Raw genomic sequence first — 22,790 nt, forward strand, 5'->3', positions numbered from 1 at the left:
TGAACCTCTCACCGGGGATGGGAACCAGGCTTATCGCCACCTCTTCATCCTCACCACCCTGGGAGGGAGCATTAGCCCCATTGTATAGGTGGGAAGACTGAGGGTCAAAGAGCTTTGGTGAAGGCACCAGGGTCCCCTGGCTAGAAATGGACACAGGCAGGACTTGATCTGAGGCCGAGGAGGGAGTTTTCTGGGGGAGGACATTCCAGAGGGGGGAGGGGAGGGGTTCAAAGGCTCCGAGGGGGAAGGCCAAGGTCAGGCTAACGGGATGGGTTGGAGGGGACTGGGGTTCATGGGAGTGGGGGAGGGGGAGTGGGGGGAGAGGCCCTGGTTTGCCTTTGGGAGAGGAGGGTCTGACGGACAGACTGGAGAAAGACACAGCCAGACCCTCCGCAAAAGCGGGTTGCAGCTCCAGAATCTTCCTCATCAGAAGAAGCCACAGCTAAACCCCCGAGTCCCTGCTTGCCAGCATGCCCAGCCTGCTGTCCCCAGAGCTTAGGGACAGAGGGGCAGAGAAGATGGCGTCCCCGCCCCCGCCCTGCAGAGCCAGGGAGGCCGAGAGTGATCTCACTGGTGACCTCAGGTTTCTCACCATCTCCGCAACAGCAGTTTCTCCAGAGTGACATGTCCAAGTGACTTACCCTAAGTCCTCATATCATAGTCCCCGCTGCCGTCGCCCCAGCACTTGTCCCCGATGTGGCCTCTGCAGAGCCTCACCTACCCCTGCTCTCCTTGGCATGCTGGTCTTGAATTCTCTGGTTTCCAGCACTTGGCAAGAGACCCCCGCTGTCCCCAGCCCCCCACTGGCCAAGCCCTCCAATGCGGGCAGCCAGGCCCAGCTGGAATAACACAGCTTCCCTCCCTCCCTCCCACGAGCACTGGACTATTTACGGCTCACCAGGGCCTTCACACCCATGAGCTCACTGGCGCCTTCCCCACCCACCCCGGGAACCCAGCAGGGCAGGCGCCATTAGCCCCATTTTGTAGATGGAGAAACTGAGGCTAAATGCCTTGCCCAGGGAGTCCCCCGAAGCCTGGCCTCCTGACTCCCTAGTCTGAAGCTCTTCTCAATTCCTCCAGTTTTAACCCCTTAAAACTGAAGTGGGGGTGTTTCAGGTCAGGGTGGGGAGCGTGGAGGGAGAGGGTCTGTTGAGTTACCAATCCCCAGAGCTAGGAGGAGCCTCCGAGGCAGTGGACCAGGAGGGCAGGAATGGAGGGACGTTTCCATGGCTTCAGTCAGTGGCTGGTAAGAGCCTGGGGCATCTTCCTGACTGTGGGGACAGGATGACCTGCAGGCTGGGCAGGCTGGCTGGGAGTAAGGCTGGGGTGATAGCTCCCCAGGTCAGGGCAGGGGAAGGGGTGAGGACCAGGCTCCCAGCTCCCTCCTGGGCAGCCAGACATGGGCGGCTGTTTGCTGGCTGCAGCTAGAGAGACACCAGGTAGACACCAGAGGGGCCTTCCTGTCCACTGATCTCCGATTAGGCAGAGTTCCTCTGCCACGTGGTCAGGGTCCAGCCCAAACCCTCCCTCATCAGCTGCATGAGGATTATGCCACCTCGGCCTCCCCACCTGGCCTCGAGGTCCTCCCAGCTGTCCCGTCTCCAGGATGCACTCTCCCTCCCAGCCAGCACCAAGTCCCCACGGACCCCTTCCAGAAGTCTTCTCTGATTCTGCCTGAGACTCAGAACATGACTCTCCTCTCAGCCCGAGTTTGAATCCTCCTTGTCCTTTGTCCCAAAGCCTGTGGATGGGAGGGTTCTGACCTCCCCCGCCACCGCCGCCCCGCCGTAAGACCAGGGGCTGGGGCACAGCGACAGTCTCTCATCAAACAACACAGGCCTCTAGCTCCGCCCCTTTCAGCCTGGGCGGCCTCTGCCCATAGGGGGCGCCCAAACAGTGTTGCTGAGCCCAGGCATCCTTGCTGCTGCTCTGGCTGAACCAGGCATGGATTACCTGCAGTGACAAGGATCAGGGGAGGCATCAAAGGCCCCTCCGAAGCTCCAACTTACTTTTCTTTTCTTTTCTGGCTCTTTTTTTCAGGGTCGCCCCTGTGGGATATGGAGGTTCCCAGGCTAGGGGTTGAATCGGAGCTACAGCTGCCAGCCTATGCCACAGCCACAGCAACACGGGGATCCGAGTTGCATCTGCGACCTATATCACAGCTCACTGCAGTGCCAGACCCTTAACCCACTGAGCGAGGCCAGGGATCGAACCCACCACCTCATGGTTCCTAGTTGGATTCATTTCCACTGCGCCATGACAGGAGCTCCCCAACTTACTTTTCAACTGACCTTGTCAAAGGGAGGGGAGACCTTCTCGATAATGAGAGAGACCTCTCCTTTGGGGTAGGACACTGGGCATGAGACAATGACCTCTGAAAATGACTCCTCGGCCTTCCAGGCTTTGAGTGGGGGAATGGCCTCAGAAGCTCACACAGCCCACGATGGACTCAGATGTCCTCCTTGGCCCTGCTCTGAATACCCCCAAGCGAGCGGGCAGAGGCCCCAACCAAGCAACCCCTATTTCCTTCCCCAAGTCTCTTGGAAAGAGTGGTGAGTCAGTTGCGGCCATGAACTCATCCTGAGCAGTAAAAATAGGAAAACAAACAGGCCTCTCCTCCAGGCAGGAGGGCAGGGTAAGGGTGATGGGGAAATGGGTTTTTCCCTAGCTGGGCAGAAAGGACAGCCGTCTTTTGTAGTCCCCAAGGCTGAGGCAGGCGTCCTTATGGCCCCTAGAAACTCGACCACATCAAAGCCACCCAAGGAAGGTGGTTTGAGGGGCAGGCTGTCTCACACACAGTCACAGTCACACACTGTGACACCACTGAGTCGCCGAGGGACACACAGGGACACACGGTTGTAACCCACCAAGCAGTCACCTAGATGCACACGTTCACACAGCCAGACTGGAAGGCGCCCTCGGGGACAGCATCACAGAGTCCCACACGGTCACAGGCCCCCAGACACCCACGACAGCAGTCTCCTCCCAGAGGGGCACACAGCCACACCAACAGCCACGAGCACACACCCAACACCCGGCGCTCTCAGGACCAGGCTCCCAGAGGCTCACACAACATCGCACAGGCAGGGCCCATTTCTACACCCATAGTCACACAAACACACAGCCACACTGTGGTCACATGCAGCTCACAACCACACAGCTCCCAGACAGTGCGTAGAGCCCCGCCCAAGCCACAAAGAGTCACGCACACGCCGTCTCAGTTACATGCTAGTCACATGCTCCCAGCCCCGCATGGCCAACACCTTCTCGGAGACCCAGGTTCTGCTCATGGAGCCTCTGGAGCTCAGACCTGCTGGCACTTGGCCCCTGGGGTGGGAATGGCAGGTAGGTGGTGTCTGATTCACGGCTGCCAGCTTAACCCCCTCCCACCTCTTGGCTGCCCCTCCCTGGCCATCCTCTGTTCTGAGCACCCACTGTTTTCTTTCTCCAGGCTTTGCTGCGTGTCCACACCCTTTGCCGCCAAGGGGAGGGACATGTAGCCTAGGAGATGATGGCATCCAATCAGCATGAAGCCTCCTCCATTTATTCCACACGTCATCATTTGCCATGTGTGCCAGGTGCTGTGCTGGGTGCTGATGAATAGAAAGGTTTTTGTGAATCAGACCAAAATTTCCCACCAGTGGGATGGCTATTTCCGAACGTGTGCCTGCGTGACCCTCTATGGATCTAGCCCCAGATACTAACTTGCTTCACGCCTTCGCCTGGGAGAGCCCTCCCCCCCGCATCCACCCCCTGCCACCCAAGCAAGTCCAAGACTCTTCAAACCTCATTTTTCTCTTTGGCCATTTCCAGGAGAGTGAATGGCTCCCCCTCCCTTCCCTGGAGGAGCGACCCCTGACGGTCCCTCTCCTTAGGAGGAGCTGAGGGTTGCAAAACACCCGTGTTGGGGTTCAGAGGACCAGGCTTCCGTCCAGCTCCAAAATGTCATCTTGGACCACTTACAGCTCCTCTCCGACTCAGCCAGCGGAACATGATGGCAAGAGAGCTGGGCCAAATCAGCTTCGCACGGCGGGCAGTGGAAGAGGGGAGTTATTTTATCAATATGCAGATTTCCAGGTCCAGTCCCAGCCCTTCTTGATTCCATATTTCAAGACCCACTGGCTCTGGGGAGGTGCCTTCCAGCTCCATGAAACTTTGAGGAGCAGCAGTGCTGGAAGCCAAGGGCTACTCCAGAAGCCGCGGAGGGTCCCTCCTAGCCGGCAGTGCTTAGCATGCAGGAGCCACCACCACCACACTCCAGGGGGTGTCCACAGCTTCTAGTTGGCTGAGGGGCTTGAGCCAGTGGAAGGCCTATGGTTTGGGCCAGTGATGGCGAAATCAGACCTTCGAGATCCTGTCCTCGGCCGAGGCTGCGCTTCTAGGTGGTCTGGGTTATTTGGGGATAACGACGCCCAGGTTCTCTAGGACCAGGTCCCAACTTTAGGCCTGGGGGCTTGCCTAAGAGGGGAGCAGGCGGGAAAAGCTGGGAAAAGACCATGAGACAGTTTCAAGTACTTTGAATGGGGGTTCTGTTTATTTTGAACCCAGTTTTCTCTGTTGAGTCAATCTGCTTCCCGGTTTCTACTCAGCTCCTTTCCTGATGCTTATAGGATAGAATCACATGCTGTCAGAATTGAAGGGACATCAGTGGGCACCTGCCCCATTTCTCTAGCCTGTGATGCAGCCGCTCAAGGATACACATCGTCAAAAAGCTGCATCAGTAGCTTTCCATGTGCTCTGCGCCTTGCAAGTCACAAACAGGGTGTCATTTGCACCCTTATAAGCATTTTAATGGTAGGTATCATTAACTCCATTTTACAGTGGAGAAAAATGAGGCTCGGACATCCTAAGCCACCTCTCCAAGCAGCAGAACTGGGATTTAAATTTACTGTCATCTGCTCCAGAGCCCAGGCTCTCAGCTGCATTTTAGCTCATCCTTCTGTCCGGCATCTCCAACCACAGGGACTCTCAAATACTTATTGAGGAGAGACTGTACACACACAGGTTGGAGGAAGCTAAGCTCAAAGAGAGGTGAATATGTTGCCTAGAATGCCTTATTCCAAGAGAGGAAACGAGGGAGTTCCCGTCGTGGCTCAACAGAAAACGAATCTGACTGGCATCCATGAGAATGCAAGTTCGCTCCCTGGCCTTGCTCAGTAGGTTAAGGACCCGGCGTTGCCGTGAGCTGTGGTGTAGGTTGCAGATGTGGCTCAGATCTCGTGTTGCTGTGGCTGTGGCATAGGCCAGTGGCTACAGCTCCGATTAGACCCCTAGCCTGGGGACCTCCATATGCCATGGATGCGGCCCTAAAAAGACAAAAGACAATAAAAGAGAGAGAGAGAGAGAGATGAAATGAGATGTGAAAAAAATCACTCCATAAAGGGCAGAAGGAGCTGATGGCTAAGGCAAAGGTAGAGAATGTGCCATTTTTGGAAAGCTCTAACTATGAAAAATGTCTACCTGGAGTTTCTGTCATGGCTCGGTGGTTAACGAATCCGACCAGGAACCATGAGGTTTTGGGTTCCATCCCTGGCCTTGTTAAGTGGATTAAGCATCTGGTGTTGCCATGATCTGGTGCAGGTCACAGATGTGGCTCAGATCCTGTGTTGCTATTGGCTGTGGCTCTGATTAGATCCCTAGCCTGGGAATCTCCATATGCTGCAAGTGCGGCCCTAAAAAGCAAAAAAAAAAAAAAAAAAAAAAAAAGTCTACCTTACACTGAACCTAAATATACCTTCCTCCAACTTTCATTTGGTTCTCAGCATTCTGGCTTCAAAAATCACACTGCCTACCTTCCATGGGGCTGTTTGTCTTAATTCTCTCTAAAGCTCGACTCCCTTTGACTCTGCTCTGGAAAAAGCCAGAGAACCTTCATGTCAGGAGGCGGCGGTTCCAATCCCAGCTCTTCCACTTACCGGTTGTGCAAGGCTGGGCCCAGCCCTGAGCTGCTCTGGGCATCAGTTTCTTCATCTGTGAAATGGATGCAGCAATCCTTGCCCCACCTGAGCAGGTGATGAGGATTAGCTGAGACCCTCAATATGGGAACGTGTTCCACGTGCCACCAAGGGCCAGCCCCTCACATGAGTCCCTATCCTTAGGAGGAGCTGAGGGTGGCTCCAGGATTAGCTGGAGAATGAAAGTTGCCCTGAGCACCTGGGTATGCAGGGCACAGTGCCCGATGCCATGAGGATGAGGAGCTAGGGAAGGCAGGGTCTCTGTTCTGCTGGAGCTTTCTGTGCTGGATTGCTACCTCCAGCCATCACTGAGTCCCCTGGAAACAAAACCTTTATAAGCCGGTTGGCTCTGGTATCTTCCAGTTGGATAAAGTGTATAGGGACCAGTATATCCCCTGTGGGTAAGCTAAAGGAACCAGCAGAAAGAGGAAGGGGAGCTCACCTACTATGTGGCAGAAAGAGGAAGGGGAGCTCACCTACTATGTGCCAGTCACTTAGACTAATTTACTGACTCTTCCCATCACTGTGAGGTTGGGCTTATTATTATTATTATTATTGATTTATTAATTAATTTTGCTTTTTAGTGCCACGCACGCAGCACATGGAAGTTCCCAGGCTAGGGGATGAATGGGAGCGGCAGCTGCCAGCCTACACCACAGCCACAGCAACGCCAGATCCGAGCCACGTCTGTGACCTACACCACAGCTCATGGCCATGCCAGATCCCCGACCCTCTGAGCGAGGCCAGGGATTGAACCCGCATCCTCATGGATACTCGTCAGATTCGTTTCCTCTCAGCCACAATGGGGCCTCCCGGGTTGGGCTTATTAGTATGCCCATTTCCCAGGTGAAGAAATTGAGGCCCAGGGAAGTTGTATGTCCCCAGGTCAATGTGGTGTGGAGGTGGGATTAGAATTCAGACGTGCCTGGGCTCCTAAGCTGCTGTGCTTTCCTGGTTGTGCCATAGAAAGGGCCAGGATCTAGGGAGATGCTGCCATGTACAGCCTCTCATCTCCATGGAGCAGCAGGAGGGTAGAGAGGGACACTCTTTGGCGGGAGCTTCCCTCCCGAATGTCACCCTATGGCCTCCCATTATCACTCCTATCACTCCCGTTATCAATCCTGAGATTTCTCATTAATATAAACAGAGACACACCATCTCCCTCATCTTCACTTACTCATTCAGCGCCTGGAGACGAGCGTTGATCACATGCCTGGTCTTGCGTGGGATACGTTCTCCAAGGCGAAAGACCACATCTCCGCCCGCCGGCAGCAAACCCATCTGAGAAGGATGATGCCACCAGAGCGGTGGATACAGGACCGGGAAGTGGGGAGGAGAGGATGCCCAAGAATCTGTGATCGGGGCCCAGGAGGGAAGCAAGAACGTACAGTATGATTCCATTCATGGAAAGTTCATAAAGATGTGAAAATAACCAGATAGAAGGGAAGAAACTAAGGACAAGCAGGGAAGTGAGAAAGAGGAAACCCAGAATATCCAGGAGGAGGAGAGAATTATAATCCTAAAGGGTCCCTCAGTGGGGTTCCTGAAGAGCTGGCAGCGTCCTATTTCTTTTTTCTTTTTTGTCTTTTTAGGGCTGCACTTGCAGCATATGGAGGTTCCCAGGCCAGGGGTTCAGTGGGAGCTGTAGCCGCTGGCCTACGCCAAAGCCACAGCAACGTCAGATCCGAGCCTCGTCTGCGACCCACACAGCTCACAGCAACGTCAGATCAGAGTCCTATTTCTTGACCTGGGCACTTAGTTTATTAAGTATTCCTTAACTCTGTGTGCATATGCATATTTTAATCCACTCTTCGTTGTATTTTTTTTCACAATTTTAATACACGGAAATTGCCAAATTGGATGGGATCCAGGTGGATCTCCCAGAGCTGTGCCTAGTAAGTGCTTAAAAAGAGAGAACTGGGGAGTTCCCTTGTGGTGGCGGGTTAAGGATTTGGCACTTCAGTGCTGCGGCTTGGGTTGCTGCTGTGGTATAGGTTCAATTGCTGGCCAGGGGACTTTCTGGAGGCCATGGGTACAGGGTGATAGTGCGGGCACTGAGAGAGAGAGAGGGGGAGAGAACTGAATAGCAGTGAGTTGGTTTGGGGGTTTTTTTGTTTGTCTTTTTGTTTCGTTGGGGTTTTTTTTGCCACACCAGCGGCATATGGAGTAGAATCAGAGCCAGCCGATGTCACAGCCACAGCAACGCAGGATCCGAGCTGCTGCAACCTACAGCAGAGCTCGTGGAAACACCAGATCCTTAACCCACGGAGCAAGGCCAGGGATCGAACCCGTGTCCTCAGGGATCCTAGTTGGGTTTGTTAACACTGAGCCATGACAGGAACTCCAGCAGTGAGTTTTGAAGGAGCTGGCAGTAGGGTGTGTGGTCCAGCCAGATGGGAGGAGTGTGACCTCAGGTCTAGAGACAAAAGCTTACTAACAATGAGTTAGTTCTCCAACAAGAAAGTCTTCTGGACCAAGAGGATTTAGAAGCCTCTTTTCCGCAACCGACCATCTGGATATTCCCGGGTCAGCAGTTCCCCCAGATGAAGCTTAGCTTCCACTTCCCTTAGCCCAGCACCAAACCATAGAGCAGTACATGGGAGTCCCCATTGTGGCTCAGTGGTTAACGAATCTGACTAGGAACCATGAGGTTGCGGGTTTGATCCCTGACCTTGTTCAGTGGGTTAAGGATCCGGCGTGGCCGTGAGCTGCGGCGTAGGTTGCAAACTCGGCTGGGGTCCCGAGTTGCTGTGGTTCTGGTGTAGGCCGGCAGCTATGGCTCAGACTCGACCCCTAGCCTGGGAACCTCCATATGCCGTGGGAGTGGCCCAAGAAATGGCAAAAAGACACACACACACACACACACACACACAAAACAAACCATAGAGCAGTACAAAGAGCACCAAGTCTGAAGCCTAGATTGGAAATCCAGCTCTGTACGCACTAGCCTGGTTTTCCCCCCGGCAAGGCCCTTAACAACATGGGCCTCAGTGTCTTCATCTGTAAAATGGGCCTAATAAACCACCTACTTCACAAGTTACTATGAGGCGCCCATGAAGTTATAGATGTGAAAATGCTTTAGGGACCCCATGTGTGTTGTATGCTTGTGACACTCTATTACCCAGGTATTCGTCCTGCCTCCTTCCCTCCTGCCTTCATTGGCTAAGGAGGGCTCAGAATAAAGCCTTATTCTGATTTAGAAAGTCCCCAGCCTCAGCACCCCTAGCCTTCTGGGCTTGTGATCTTCTGTGCCTGAGCGTTGGATGATTCCAGGAGCAAGTTCTCCAAGTTGGAGGAAGCCCAGCTGGGGAGGTGGCATTCCAGGCGGCATGTCAGAGGGTGAGTCAGGCAAGGGAGGCCCTCCTCCTCCCCTGGCTCTTGGCTCAGGGCCCAGGTTGGGTTACTCTCATTTGCATATATCTGCATATATGCAAGTTTCACCTGTGCACCCTGGCAGGGCCCCGGGGATATACACCTGTCCAGGGGCACAGAGGGAAACCAGCGTGGCTGGCTGCCTGCTGTAGTGCCCAAACCTAGAATCTTGGTCCACGGACCATCCACCCATCGAAGGCCTGAATCTCTGAACTAAACACATGCTTCTTTCCCAGGCTCCTCGGGTTGCTCAGGCCTGGAAATTTACAGTCATGCTCGCTCCTACCCTCTTCCGGTACAGTCACCAGGCCCAGCGGAGTGGCTCAGGGCAACCCTTCTCACACTTCACATAGGACGTATTTGCAACAGCCACCTAACTGGGCTCTCCGCCACCTGCTTCTTCTTTTCCCAGCCCGTCTTGTACCCAAGCTGCTCCTGAGAAGGCCCTCAGCTCCCATCCTGGTCCTCCCCTCTGCCCACAGCCCCGTGCTAAGTCCTTGGCCAGTGGCATTGGCCTTGGAGTCCTTGGTGGAACCTCCTGACTCCAGCCTCAGCTCTTTCCCCTCTTCCGTGCCTTCCCATCAAGCGGGTGTAGACCCTACACACATCTTTTCTGTGCCTCAGTCTCCTCATCTGTAAAATGAGGGAGAATGATAGAACGCCCTTGCAGGGTTGTTTGAAGAGTTCAGTGAAGCAATGCATGTAAAGAAGAGTGTCCGAGCCCACAATAATATTAGCTCCTATTGATATTATTACTTCTCTGTTCCACGGAGGGCATTCATCTCCTGGGATCCCCTCTTCTTCCTCAGCCCTTCCTCTTGCCCCTTCTGGGTGGTGCTTCGGCAGAGATGACAACTCCATGGCGGTGAAGAGGACAAGCTGGCCTGGGCTCCAATCCTAGCTTGGACATGTTACTCTAGGTTTTTGTGCCTCGACTTCCTCCTCTGTAAAGTGGGGATACCATGGATACTTACCGCACAGAATTTGTGTGATAAATGAAATGATGCCTATAAGGGCTGAGCATAGTGCCTGGAACACAGAAGACACTTCACAAGTATTAGCTATTACTCTCATCATTACTGTGTTACCAAGTCACAGGGCCTCAGATCCCCGAAGCTCACCTTATCCCCTAAAGACTCCAGAAGGTTCCTTCGATGTGTTTTCAGGCACCATGTCTCCACCTGGTTCCCCTGTGTCTCTCACAGCCACAGCCGGAGAACCACTATCAGAACCACCCCTACCCCTTTCCTGTGGATGGCCCCTGAGGTAGGGGTACCCTATTGGGTTGGCTGGTAGCTGGGGAGGAAGGCTGAGCTTCCCCTTACCCACTAGTTCTGGGGCACTTTCCACCCAGAATTTGGGCTGGGGAGAGCGTGTCTCCTGCAGAGTTTGGAAGCCAGCCCTCAGCCAAGGTCTGGCCAGAACAGGTGTGGGTCGCTCACAGTTGAGAGGGGTCTTCAGGAGAGGAGAGGGGCACACTGGCCTGAGAAGGTGGAAAGGATAACTCAAGTCAATCCAGCTCCCCGTGGAGGCCAGGACCAGCGTGCAGCCACCACTCCATCAGCAAGTACAATCCGGTCCCCCTCTCTGCCCACTTCCTCCAGCCTTTTCCAAGCAGCAGTTGTTGAACTTCTAGTGGAGGGTGGATGTGGGCTGGAGATGCGGCGCGATCCACCTCCCCCTCCTTAAACGCCCCCCCCTCCCGCGCTGTGGATCGGCCCCTCCCTCTTGACTTCTCACCCCCCCCGCCCCCCTTCTTCGCAAAGCCTGTACCGGAGGGTTTGGAAGAGAGGGGAAGAGTGGGGGAGGGGTCCAGATGCCTTTCACCCTCCCCCCCCCAAACCAGGCCTGGTGCAGGGAGCCCTACACGGTGGTACATATAGGGAAAGGCTGCCGGGTTTGATTTGGGGGCGTATTTTTGGTACTTGTGATGATGTCCCTCACTTTGGGGGCGCAGGTGCGACTGTGGCGCCCGCGTGGCGTCGCGCTCCCGTCCCCAAAGCAATATCCCCCTAGTTCTCCCAGGCCCAGGCCAGCGAAGGTAAGGCTGGCCCCCTTCCTCCTGACTTTGCAGTCCAGACCAGACACGGGGACCAGAACTCCCTTTTTTTTTTTTTTTTTGTTATTCAAGAAAAGCACTAGGGATCTCAGAAAGTGAAACCAATAACCCTACGGGTTAGACCTTCTGCCGGGTCCAGGGGGTCCGGAGGGAGCGGCCCGAGTAACAAGAGTATACCTGTGTGATGGGTGTGTGCTGTCTGTGGCGGGCGTGCTGTGTGCTGCGGGTGTGGCGGGGCGCCCTGCCGAGTGTGTGATGCGGGCCGCTGGCTTATGGGAGTGTGTGTCCGTGTGAGCCCGTGCACGCAGCCGCATCTTCGGCTAGATGGCCTTTCCCACCCGAGCCACGTCCTACCATCGGCTTCCCTCCGGGGCCTGGCGATGGAGACTTGGGCGCAACACCCTAGGTTCTGTGCGGGGGTCTGGAATGGTCTGGAGAAGCTGACCCGGCCGCCTTCGTTCCAGGCGCGCGAATTCGTTGCAGCCGGGTTGGCCCCAAGACCTCCCTCCGGCTCTCCGCGCTCCCCTCGGGAATCAGGCGCGCCGTCCTCCGTCTGTCCGCCCCCACGGGCCCGGGGCTGGGACACCGGCCCAGAACTCCCGCGCTCCCCACGCGGTCGGTCACTTTCCCGCTCCGGTGAGGGGCCAGGACCAAGACCAGCCGCGTGGCGCCTTCACCGCGCAGGGTGGCGCCTCTAACGCATCTTCAAAACTGCCCTATTTCTTGTTAACTATGTTCTTGGGGGGGGGGGGTTTATTTGGTGCAAGAGTTCTGTTTAATGAGTGTGGGGACTTCACATAGGGTCTGTACTTTAAACGTCCCAGTCAAACCCGAATAGAAGACTTGTCCGCGGAGCGGGGGCGAAATTAGGAAATAGAGCAAAGACGCGGGGAGAGTGGCTAAGGATCGAGCCAGAAGAGACCCTCTTGCGGAGCCCGCCTGCCCAGCAGTGCCAGGCTCTCGAGGTGGCGCTGACCCCAAGGCCTCCCCCCTTCCCGGGAGCGTCTCCCAGGTGACCTGGAAAATGAGGCGGGAAGGCCACGCAAAGAGAAAAGCTCTCGGAGCGTGGAGGTGAGCGCGCCCCGGAGCGCTGCGGGGTTGGCCGCGACCTCAGGAGCCAGCCCGCTGCCCTGTCCGCGCCAGCGCTCCTTTACTGCTGCTCCATTACAAAGAAGAAGACAGACAACCATTCATCCGCATTTCAGGAAGAGTCGGATCCCAGGGTGTGTGTGGCGGGGCACGCGGGGCTCGCCAGCCTTGCCAAAGGTGGGGCTTTAACCACCCGCAACCCGTCCAGCCAAGGCAGGATTCCCCGACACCCCCCACCCGCCCGCCAAAGCGCGTTATTCACAAAGTTTCCCCAAACCGAGTTACTACGAAAGCCCCGCCAAATCGGACTTAAATTCCGCGGAGAACCGATGAAACTAAAATTTCGTTTGGGGACCACGGGTGGGCTAGAGGAAAAAAGGAGCTGATAACCCCGCAATGGCCACCAAGGGCCTTGGACCAGGGTCGCGGTGAAAACTATTCCCCAGGTTGGATCCGCACAGGTGCTGCGTGGAGTGCCCGCACCAGGTCGTCGCAGATACCCTCCTTTGCTCAGGAGCGGGCTGCCTGTCCCCTACCAAACCCAGGACTGTGCGGTGAGCCCTGCACCCACCATGCGTTTGGGGTGTCAGGATGGAGTTCCCGGCTTCAAGGGAGAGTCCAACTCTGGGTGACACGTCCCGCTGCGGGCGCTTCTGCGCCAAGCATTGTTACCGGATCGGGTGGGATTGCGTTTGCCCGGTGACCGCGAAGAGCCTGCACAGCACCGTGCCCTGCGCGGATCTTTCACTTCCACTCACCGCGCCTCGGCGGACTCCCAGAGACCTCGGCGGCGCTGTGTCCCCCACTCGCCGTCGGCTCCCAGGCCCTCACTTGGAGCTGAGGTTCTCAACAGGCCCTCTTGTCTAGAGAGAGGACCTGCGTGACAAAGAGCTAGGAGAGCTGCTTTTGTGATAAGTGGAGGTGGGGGTGGGGTGGGGGAGTGAGGTCTTGGTCGTGCAGGAGTGAGTTAGTGGAGTGAGTTTGGATGTTTGCCTGCCTGCCTTCCTCCCCTCCTCCAGCTCCTCCTTCTCCTTCATCTTGATTTTATTACGGTTCGGGGTTTTGGTTTTTGCAATTGATTCTAAAGCAAATGGCAATGGCTTGGAGGTCTTAGGCGTCGCTCCCTCATCTTATGGGATAAAATGGGTCTCCGGGGACCGGGACCTGAAAAGGCTGACCTGGGCTGTCTCGAGGTTGAGCTGGAATGGAAAACCAGGCATCAGGCCCCCTCAGGCCCGTCCTTCCGCCCTTCTGCTCAAATACGTTTCCAGCCCTTCCTAACTCCCATGTTTATGCCTTCCACCTTTCCCCACTCTGCCCCTGCCCCACGTTGGTGAGATGTGGCACCTGTTGGAAGGGACCCCTCCCCAGGAGACCAAGAACCAGGTGCCACAGCCCCACACCCCGCAGCATGTAGGTAGAGGGAGCCCTAAGAGCAAAGTGATGATGGAGGGAGAGACTTACTCATGCGTAAACTAGGGGGTAATAACGGGACGCACTTCACAGCTTTTTGGTGAAGATGCAAAGGCCTTGGATGCTGTGAGTGCTTCATAAATTCTAAAGGGCTGCAGGATGTTTCCTTCTGCTGCATGGAGGTGAGGATCCTGCATAAGTTCAGCAAAGCCCCCTAAGAGCTTGGGAGGGGCTCTCACAATGGGTCACCTGGCTTTGCAGGACACCCTAAGTCAACTGCCACGGGGGCCTCTGGAAAAGCTACCTCTGCTCTTACCAGGTCTAGCACAGAAAAGACTCTGGGTACATGGTCCTGGAAGGGAGGATCCAGCCACACATCCTTTAAGTCCCACTGCAAAAGCATCTCCTTTGTGAAACTGTCCCTGACAGCCAACCTCATGCCAAAGAGCCTTCTCTTTCTTCCAGCTGCCACACTAAGATGCCATCCTTGGAACCCATCACAGCACTGTGCCGTGGCTGCCTTTCTCCAGAGGAAGATGATGGCAGCAGGAAAGAAGGTGTGGAAGGAAATATCCTTGTAAGTTCTTAGCCCCAGCTCTAAGGAGGTGGTGGCCTGGCTAGAAGTGGGTAAGAAAGGGGGAAAGGGGGTCCCATGTGGAACTAGCATTTCTCAGCTATTCCAACCATGTATATATGCTCTGTTGGATAAGAGGGAAGTGGGTTCTCAGTTATCCAGGAGTGTCAGCTCCCCTACAGAGCCCCATCTCCTGGAGCTCCAAGGCTTCAGGCTGGAGAACTCAGAGCCAGGTGCCAGAGAAGTGCTTTCTTGGAAACATTCATCTTTATATATTCCAGCGGGACATCCAATTTGAAGCTGACTTGCTCTTCCTCCCCTCAAGACACCTGACTGCGTAAGCCTTCAGATCTTTCTGTCTCTCCTGGCCACCCCCCTCCCCCCAGTGTCTTTTTTCTCACGCTTCTAAGCGTCCCCCTCCCTCTGATCATTGTCCCTTCCCACCCACACCCAATTCAAAGACTGCTGCCTTCACGCTGCTCCCTGATGATGAGAGGTGTATGTACAAACATGAATTGTCCACACACTGAAGTGACAGGAAGTTGTGTATATAGGTATGCTGGGGAATCTGTGGGGTCTGGCAGGTTTGGGGGTATAACTGCCCTAACAGTTATAGGAAGCAGCTTAGATGTGTATGGACTGATGCCTCTCATAGGATGGGTACAAGCACAGAAATGTCTGTATGCTCGGGTTTTCTGTATTTTCGAGTGTGTACACCAGCAATTGGAATTGTATAGCTGTGGGTCTGTGTAAGAGACAACTACAGGGCTTTTATTCAGGGGTATTGCTGTTCATCTTTGGGTGTGCAGATATGTACACACCACAGCCTAAATTCTGTATTTGCAGATCCATAAAGGAACCTCTTTCATGCAGGGATGCCAATGTGAATATCGGTGTAGACACCTGCGTTTTGGTCTACGCCAGTGTACATATTAGATTGGAATGGGGTCTCTGTGTAGTTGTGTGCCTGTGGCCGTAGAGTGCTATACGCCGACATCCACCCATCAAGGTCTTGGGTATAATGTTTAGAGGCAGGCCTTGCGGCAACCAAGCCGGGCCTGCGCAATTTCCCGCGACCTCCCAGGAGTCACCAAACTGGACTCGCCTCCCACTCCCGGATTTCGTCCGGCTTCGAGCGAGGCTTCACCCTCACGCGGCGCCAGGAAAGGCGGGGCGCCGCACTGGCAGAAGCCCAGACGGCGGATCCCTCCTTCGGCCTCGGGGGCCTGTAGGAGCTGCGGTGTCGCAACCAAACCCGGGCCCCTGCCGGAAGCGGAAGCGAGGACGGGGGGCGGTGAGGCGCAGTCGCGGAGGTCGCGGCGTGCCAGGCGGAGGGTGCCCCGCGGGGGCGTGCGCGCCGCGCGCGTGCGGGGCAGGCTGGGCGCGGGGCGGTACCTCCTCCGACCCGGCGTCTGTTTACCAACAAACTGCCGGCGCTCAGCAGCGACGCATTCCGACGCGCTGAATAAGCTGCAGGGCCGGCAGGCTGGTCTCGACGCCCCTGCAGGTCCGTGGCGGCGGGATCGCTACCGCCGCGCAGAGCCCAGTGGGCGGGAGCCCGCGGCTGCAGTTTCCTTGAGCCTCCGCCAAGGGGCTGCTCCCCTCGCCCCTTGGGCTTTGCGGCCCCGTCAGCTCTCTCGCCTTCCGGCGGCTATGACCAGACTGCCCGGATTGCCCTGCAGCCCCGGCACCCCTCTGGAAGCGGACCTAGGGATGGCAGGGCCTGGAGCGTGAGCGGCGCTCTCCTCCCATCTCCCAGTTGTGAATTTCCCTTCCCCGGGCCGTCACGGGAGGAGGGGGGCGGGCCCCAGCTGCAGGCCTCCGTGAGGTCACCGGCAGTGATAACCAATCCGTGGCGTCTAAGTGGGCGGGGACCCCGTCGGGTCCCGGGAACCGAACCCGAGAGCGAGCCCGGGGGGGGGGGGGGGGGGGAAGGCATGGATTTAGGGGGGAGGGGAAAAGCCATGGGGGACACCCCCCCCGGAACCCCTTTCCCAGGCGCGCGCTCTCCGCTGGAAGAGGCGCAGAGAGACGCTTTGCCCGGGATAAGTGTTGGGGAGGCTGGTTGGGGGGCGCATCCGGCCCTAACGCCCGAGGCTCAGAAAAGAGAGAGTTGGCGGAGGGAGCGGACTCCGTGCCGGGCCATGGCCTAGGCCCTTCGGCCCCGGCCCGGGCTGCAATGACCTCTTTGCCCTGCCCCCACCCTGGCCCGGACGCCTCCAAAGCCATCTTCCCGGACATCGCCCCCGTCCCATCGGTAGTGGCTGCGTACCAGGTTGGCCTGTCCCCCGCAACCGCAGCCGCCTCCGATTTGCCCTATTCTGGGCCGTATGGCCACCTCCTATCCTATTCCTACGCCGGACCGGCGACCCCCGGAGACTCCTACCTGCCCTGCCAGCAACCCGCGGCATCGTCTCAGCAGTCTCAAGAGCAGGAGGCAGGTAAGTCGGGCCGCTTCGGCTCTTCCCACCTCTGGGGTCCTGCTCCAGTGAGCCCCTAAACTTCGTCCTCGCCTGCTTGGGCGCAGCTGGCGGGTTTCAGATCTTACTCAGATTCCACGGGATCTGGGGGTGGGGGTGGGGGGAGGGCGAAGGGATGGGGCGGGAGACGGGGGGAGGGGCGGGGGCGAGTTGATCTAGGGCTCCTTTCAGGACCGACCTGGTTTCGATTTGCAGTTGTGTGAAGCCCAGCGGCAGGACTCCCTACCCCGCCCCCTGGAGCAGCGGGGTTGTGTACCTACTTGTAACGGAAAACTGAAACAATCCAGATGTGGGTGTAGGTGCCTAGCCTAGGAGTCTCGCCTTCCCTTCTCCATGTCGCCCCTCTCTGCGTTCTCGTCTCAAAAAGCAGTGCTCAAGCCAAAGCCTGAACACTAGAAACCAGGTCCCAGCTGGAGGGCGGTAGAAGTGGGGACCTATTCGGTGCCCTTTCCCCTCTCCGCAGCGGATGCTCAAAGGTGCCAGACCAAGACCGAAAGCTGACCTTGTAGAATCCAGGGCTAAGACCCTACTACCCACCGGTCTAAGAATGTAGCCACAGGTGGGTCGCGCAGTCTCTCCTTATAGATCTCAGCCTTCCAGCCAAAGGAACTGGCCATTCCTGTCATCTCCACCCCTTGCCTTTGGGGTAGGTTAGGCCCCAGTTCCGTGGCCTGGAGCAACTTTGAGCTCGAGAAAGTGCTCACTGGAAGGCTTCAAAGAAGCCAGGGATCTGGCCTGTCTTCCTGGGCCTGGGCCTTGTACGTGCGGGACCCACGCAACACTATACATAGACCCATCTGTACTGGCTTGGGCTTAGGGTTCAGTTGCCCTGCATTCCCCGCCCCCACCTAATTGTCCCCGCAATTGTCTTTGGCACAGTTTCCTCCAAGGATGCACATCCACAGGGGCACTTAGCTGGAGTCAGCCCAGGACCAGGATGTCTCCCTCCCTTCCCTTGTTGCTCTGCGGAGACATGTGCTCAAAACCAACGGGACCAGAAATGACCTTGGCTATCTGGGAGCCCAACCTCCTTGATGTACAGAAGGGCAGACTGGGGTCCAAAGAAAGGGCATGCGTGGGTCAAGGACACAGCCCGTTTTCCAGGCTGGGCCCTTGCAAATTGATTTTCACTGCACGAGGCCAGAATAGGGGATTTTAGGATACTTCCGCAAAGCCCCCCAATATTAAACTGCCATCTGTGCCAGAACCGGGGCTGCTCTTTCCTGCTGCTGGGTCTGTTGTTGGAGGAGGAGCAGTTGAGGGAAGGGATTTCGTTTCTAAAAAAAAAGAAAAAAAAAAAAAAAAGAATCGCTTGGCCTCTTCTTCAGTATATGCTAATGTGGGACCTTTGTGTGTGCTTGTGTGCCTCTTTCTGGGGGTGAGAAGAAGATAACCTTGACCTTAAGAGAATTGGGGTTGTTTTCAATCCTGTCTTTTACACTCTTGCCTCCCCTTTTCTTGGTTTCAGGACAAGAGAGGGGAGGGTTCCTTTTCTTTACCAAATTTCCCCGGATCCAACGAAAACCACACATGTACTTATTTTCCTACCGAAACTGGTGGGTTTGGTTCACTCTAGATTGAGTGAGAGGGGTGTGAGAGAGGGTTTGAGGGGTCTTCTTTTTGTCCCCCCCACTCTTGTCCACCCTCCCCTCAGGGCCTGAGGGAGGGGTTGGGTTCCAAATGAGCTGCGTGCCACCACCCGGATGTGCAGGCGGGTGCGGCGGCGCCGCCGCCGCCGCCGCCGCCGCAAGGGAGGCCTTTGGGCTCCTGAATCGCGACCTGGGCAGATCCAGTCGTGACTTGCTGTTGTTGGTGTGAAGAAAGGCAGCTGTGGAAAGGGAACTGGGGGAGCGGAGGGGTCTTCTGGGAGGGTTGGGACGCGGAGGGCTTTGAGAGTTTGAGGAGCCAGGTCAGGCTCCGGGCTCTCTGCGTCACGGGCCGCATCGCTCGGTCCACGCAGCCAGAGAGGCGCGGGTGGTCGCTAGGCAGCCAGCCCGGGGCGGCGAGGAGCAGGGTCGAAGCAGGGGAGGCCCGACAGGCGCGGGCGGGAGCGGAAAGCCAAAGGTTTTTCTGGGAATTGGTTGAGGCAGGGGGTCGAGGGGGGTGGATCTGAGAAGCCCGCAGCGCCCGGGGCCACGGGTGAGGGATGCGGGGGAGGTGAAGGCATCGGGTCACCGCGGCCGGCGGAGGGCGGGAAACCTGACGTGTAGGGTGACCCGGACGGGAGGAAGAAGGCGGGGGTGGGGCTGGAGGGACGCGGGCGGACCCCCCGCCGCGTCCCAGCACCCCGGCCCAAGCGCCCCGTTGGCTGAGGTCGGCCGGCAGCCCGCGAGGAATGCAACGAACGTAGCCCTGAGCCCGCGGGCATTTCGGCCGATCGGTCCAGTCCAGCCCTGCTTCTGCACGAACGGTCCTGGATGCCCCCGTAGAGTGGCACAGGTTGGGGCCGCCGGATTAGAAGAGGGGAACCCCTTGCCCTCCCCTGTCCTAGGGCCGAGCTGTTTCCTGGGCGAATTTCCTTGAGAAGCTGGGCCGGAAGGCAAGAGGTAGCCAGATCTCCCTCGGTGAGACCGCAGCGCGATCCAGGAGTGGCCCAGAGAACCCGCGCTGCCCCGGCGCAGCGCTCTCGGAACCTCCCTCACCTCCCTTGACAGCCGGGAACCCCCTCTCTGGGTGCGGCCGGGCTGAGGAGGGGGCTGCCCTGTGCCCACCGGCCGTCTAGGGCCCCTGAGAGCCTACTCCTCATGCCAGCTGGCCTTGGGGAGGGAAGAGGTCACTTTTCCTGGAGGGAGTACCCTGGGGTGGGGTGGGGGGGGCTACAGTAGGGGAGGGTGTGGCAAGCACCGGAGCACGTTCCATACTCTGATGCTGGGTGGGGTGCGCCTCCTGGCTTCAAGACCCATCAGCCGGGCCCCTCCGACCACCCCTCTTCCGGCAGTGGGGAGTCTGCCACGCAGACACTGTCTCGGGCCTCTGAACAGAGCTTTTGAGTTCCCTCCGCCCGAAATGCCCTTCCCCCGTGCTCTCCAGGCCTCAGCCCAGCCCTCGACCCAGCCCTTCTGCCCCGCCCCACCCCAAGCTGGCGCCACCGCTCGCGGCTGAACTCTGCCCTCCCGCCGCGGGCGCCGCCCCTACCGTCGCTCCGGCCCTTGGCGCTGTTCTCCTGGGGTCACAGGACTGCTGAGAGTGGGAGCTCCCTGAGGGCAAGAGCTGCGGCTCGTCCCACCTGGCACACCGTGGGCCAGGGGTTTGAAAGCAGAGTGGAGCGGAAGGTAGAGAAGGGCCGAGCCCCACGCCTGATTTTTGCTAATCCGTGGCTGGAATGCAAACGAGATGCAAATGAGCCATGAGACGGCGCGTCCGCCCGCCCGTCTCGCTGTGCACACACCATCTCCTGCCGCCCCCCCAGACTCTGAGAAGCCGCTGCTGTCCCTGGAGCCCTCGGAGGGGCGCTCGCAAGCCCCGACCAAGAAGCTCCGCAAGCCTAGGACCATCTACTCGAATCTGCAGCTGCAGCACCTGAACCAGCGTTTCCAGCACACGCAGTACCTGGCGCTGCCCGAGAGGGCCCAGCTGGCCGCGCAGCTCGGCCTCACCCAGACGCAGGTGGGGCCAGTCCCATCCTTCCTGCACGCTAACCCTCCCCTAGTGTGTTCTCTGGGAATTCAGACTCAGGTATGAATGACTGATGAGTCCCCAAGCCTGGCTTTCACAGTGCTCCGGGATGTGTGCATTGCTGGCCTCCAGTAAGATTGGGGGAATGTGTGGAGAGGAGGGGGCCGGGGTGGGGGGTGATTCAGGCGTAGAGACGGATACCTAGACTGGGAGAAGTGGATATTAATTCAGAGGCAGAAACTCGGGCTTCAGGGGCTATGAAGGACTGGAGCAAATATTCGCAACCTCTGCTCTCCTCCCAGGATGACTCCATCCGGCTGGGTCCCTTTCCCTGAGCCACGCCCGTCCACACCTACACTCCTCCTGACCTTTCTTTCAATCCTCCATTTTTCCTCCTTTCCCCCCATAGGTAAAGATCTGGTTTCAGAACAAACGCTCCAAGTACAAGAAGCTCCTGAAGCAGAACTCTGGGGGACAGGAAGGGGACTTTCCAAGGAGGTCCCCCTCCCTCTCTCCCTGCTCCCCACCCCTTGCAGCCCTCTGGGATCTACCCAAGGCGGGGGCCCTGCCCACTGGTGGCTATGGCAACAGCTTTGGAGCCTGGTATCAGCATCACTCCCCAGATGTCCTGGCTCCACCTCAGATGATGTGAGTTTGGCAAAGAGCAGGTCAGGCCCCCAGCCCTCCTACAAAGCCCAGGCAGGACCCAGCCCACCTGCACCCCTTCTGGACCAGAAAAAGCCAGCTCCAGATGGGTTTTCTCAGGATGAGGAGCTAGAGGAGGGAAAGGATGAGGTGGCGAGTCCTCTCCTTGCCTCCTAATCCAAACAGCCTTGGCCATTGCCCCCATCATCGCCACCGCCACCGCCACTGCCACCGCTGCTGCCGCCGCCACCACCACCACGGACTGGACACCTTCCTCCCAGCCAGTCAAAGGCTCTGGAGAGAGACTCACTGGCTGGGCTTCAGACTGTTCCCAGGATCCCTAGTCTTGCCACCCCTTCCTTGAAAGAACAGCCATCCCACCACAGCCTGGGGTCCAACCAGCCAACAGACACTGAGCGTTTTTTTCTCCATGTGCCTTGGGCCTGGCCCACCCCATTGACAAGTAAAAGCAGAAGCGAAGAGGACATCCAGAGTCTTCCAGCTGATCGCCATCAAGCCCCACCCACTTTTGTTTCTCACAACTGATGCACCTGTTCGCCATGCTCTGAGGTAGACGGGACACCCAAAATGAGGAGTTTTGTGGACCTAAGGGGGATTTTTGCTCTCTTCCTAAAAAAGCCCCTTTTCCCCGTGTCTTCCCACATTGGATAATGGATCCAATTATCCATCTGATTCAACACGTATTTATTAAGAGTCGAGTCCTCATACCTAACAAACCCACATGCACACACTCTTGAGAACCCAGTAGGGTAACCCTTTGGGGAGAGTGCGGACACACAGGCTCTCTGGGTAACTGTAGGTAGAGAGGGCCCCAAAGAAGTGGGGTGGGCCCAGAAATTCTGCTCCTCATAGCTGTCTCTGTCCAGAGGAACTACTCATATTTATAACCAACCTGACTAGCAGCCCCCCAAGCTCTTACCACCCCCCCATATCATGAGCATCTTGATATTAAAGTTTGTACAGAAACCTGGGCCCTGGCTGTGAAGTGTGTTCATGTCCTGACGTCGGGGGCTGAGGGCTGATGGTTCAGCTTTCTCTTCTCTCCCATCTGACTCCCCCAGCCCTGACCTCGAGGCCCTGGATCCTCTCCCACTAACTAGCTGTCTGGTTCTAGCTCTGGATTGTTCTGCTAATGCCCATGTTTTCAGCTCCTCCAGTGTGAAAGCAGAAGAAGCTAATACTGGAAATGACCAAAGTCTGAGCCTCACAGTAAATTCTCTCCTGGGAGGGAGCCAAGCGCTTCACAGCCCCCCTGTGCCCACCTTCAGCCCAGGGAGAGCCCCTGCTGGGAGAGGACCTGCCACCCGCTGAGCCAGGGCAGCTCTCCCCTGGGAGAAGTGGGGTGGAACGGCCCCAACACTCCCCTAGTGAAAAGGGGGAGTGGGAGGGAGAGGTGGGGGAAAACCAGAAGGCACTGGACTTTTCTTCCACCCCACAAACATTTGCAGAACCTCTGCTCTGGGTTTAGATCCTGGGGCTCTCAAGGTGACTTAGGCAGACCCTGAGGGCTAACAGGGGGCCAGACAATGAGCAGCCACGTTTGTGCTAAGTGCCAGGCTATGGGAAAG

The 22,790-nt window shown here is 57.2% G+C and overlaps 1 protein-coding gene across 7 annotated transcripts; it reads left to right on the plus strand.

Annotated features, from left to right (window-relative positions):
• The first annotated feature begins 16,399 nt into the window (after positions 1 to 16,399).
• DLX4 (distal-less homeobox 4) lies at positions 16,400 to 22,193 on the plus strand. Of its 7 annotated transcripts, none has more exons than XR_014820419.1 (5): positions 16,400 to 16,902; positions 19,433 to 19,505; positions 19,972 to 20,213; positions 20,351 to 20,547; positions 21,388 to 22,193. XR_014820419.1 is itself a non-coding variant. In XM_084983092.1 (5 exons), exons 1-5 carry the CDS (start codon positions 16,792 to 16,794, stop codon positions 21,563 to 21,565), a joined length of 798 nt encoding a protein of 265 aa, XP_084839218.1. In that variant the 5' UTR covers positions 16,647 to 16,791; the 3' UTR covers positions 21,566 to 22,193. The 7 variants fall into 7 exon arrangements, 5 of the variants coding, with proteins under 5 accessions (XP_020922802.1, XP_020922803.1, XP_084839218.1 ...); XM_084983092.1 differs by lacking the exon at positions 19,972 to 20,213 and adding an exon at positions 20,966 to 21,204 and having other exon boundaries at positions 16,647 to 16,902; XR_014820418.1 differs by lacking the exon at positions 19,433 to 19,505 and having other exon boundaries at positions 21,388 to 21,517.
• The last annotated feature ends 597 nt before the right edge of the window (positions 22,194 to 22,790 follow it).

Source organism: Sus scrofa, chromosome 12 (assembly GCF_054392235.1).
Source record: "Sus scrofa isolate SSC_HxYL_T2T_F1_AM1 chromosome 12, Sscrofa_HxYL_maternal_Yorkshire_Landrace_v2.0, whole genome shotgun sequence".
Lineage (NCBI taxonomy): Eukaryota > Metazoa > Chordata > Mammalia > Artiodactyla > Suidae > Sus > Sus scrofa.

Bases quoted from the DNA above. Each gene is read 5' to 3' on its own strand.
- DLX4 (XM_021067143.2), top strand. From the start codon at position 16,641: ATGACCTCTTTGCCCTGCCCCCACCCTGGCCCGGACGCCTCCAAAGCC. The intron at 20,548-20,965 runs GTGGGGCCAGTC...TTCCCCCCATAG, and splicing joins TCGGCCTCACCCAGACGCAG to GTAAAGATCTGGTTTCAGAA. The intron at 21,205-21,387 runs GTGAGTTTGGCA...TAATCCAAACAG, and splicing joins CTGGCTCCACCTCAGATGAT to CCTTGGCCATTGCCCCCATC.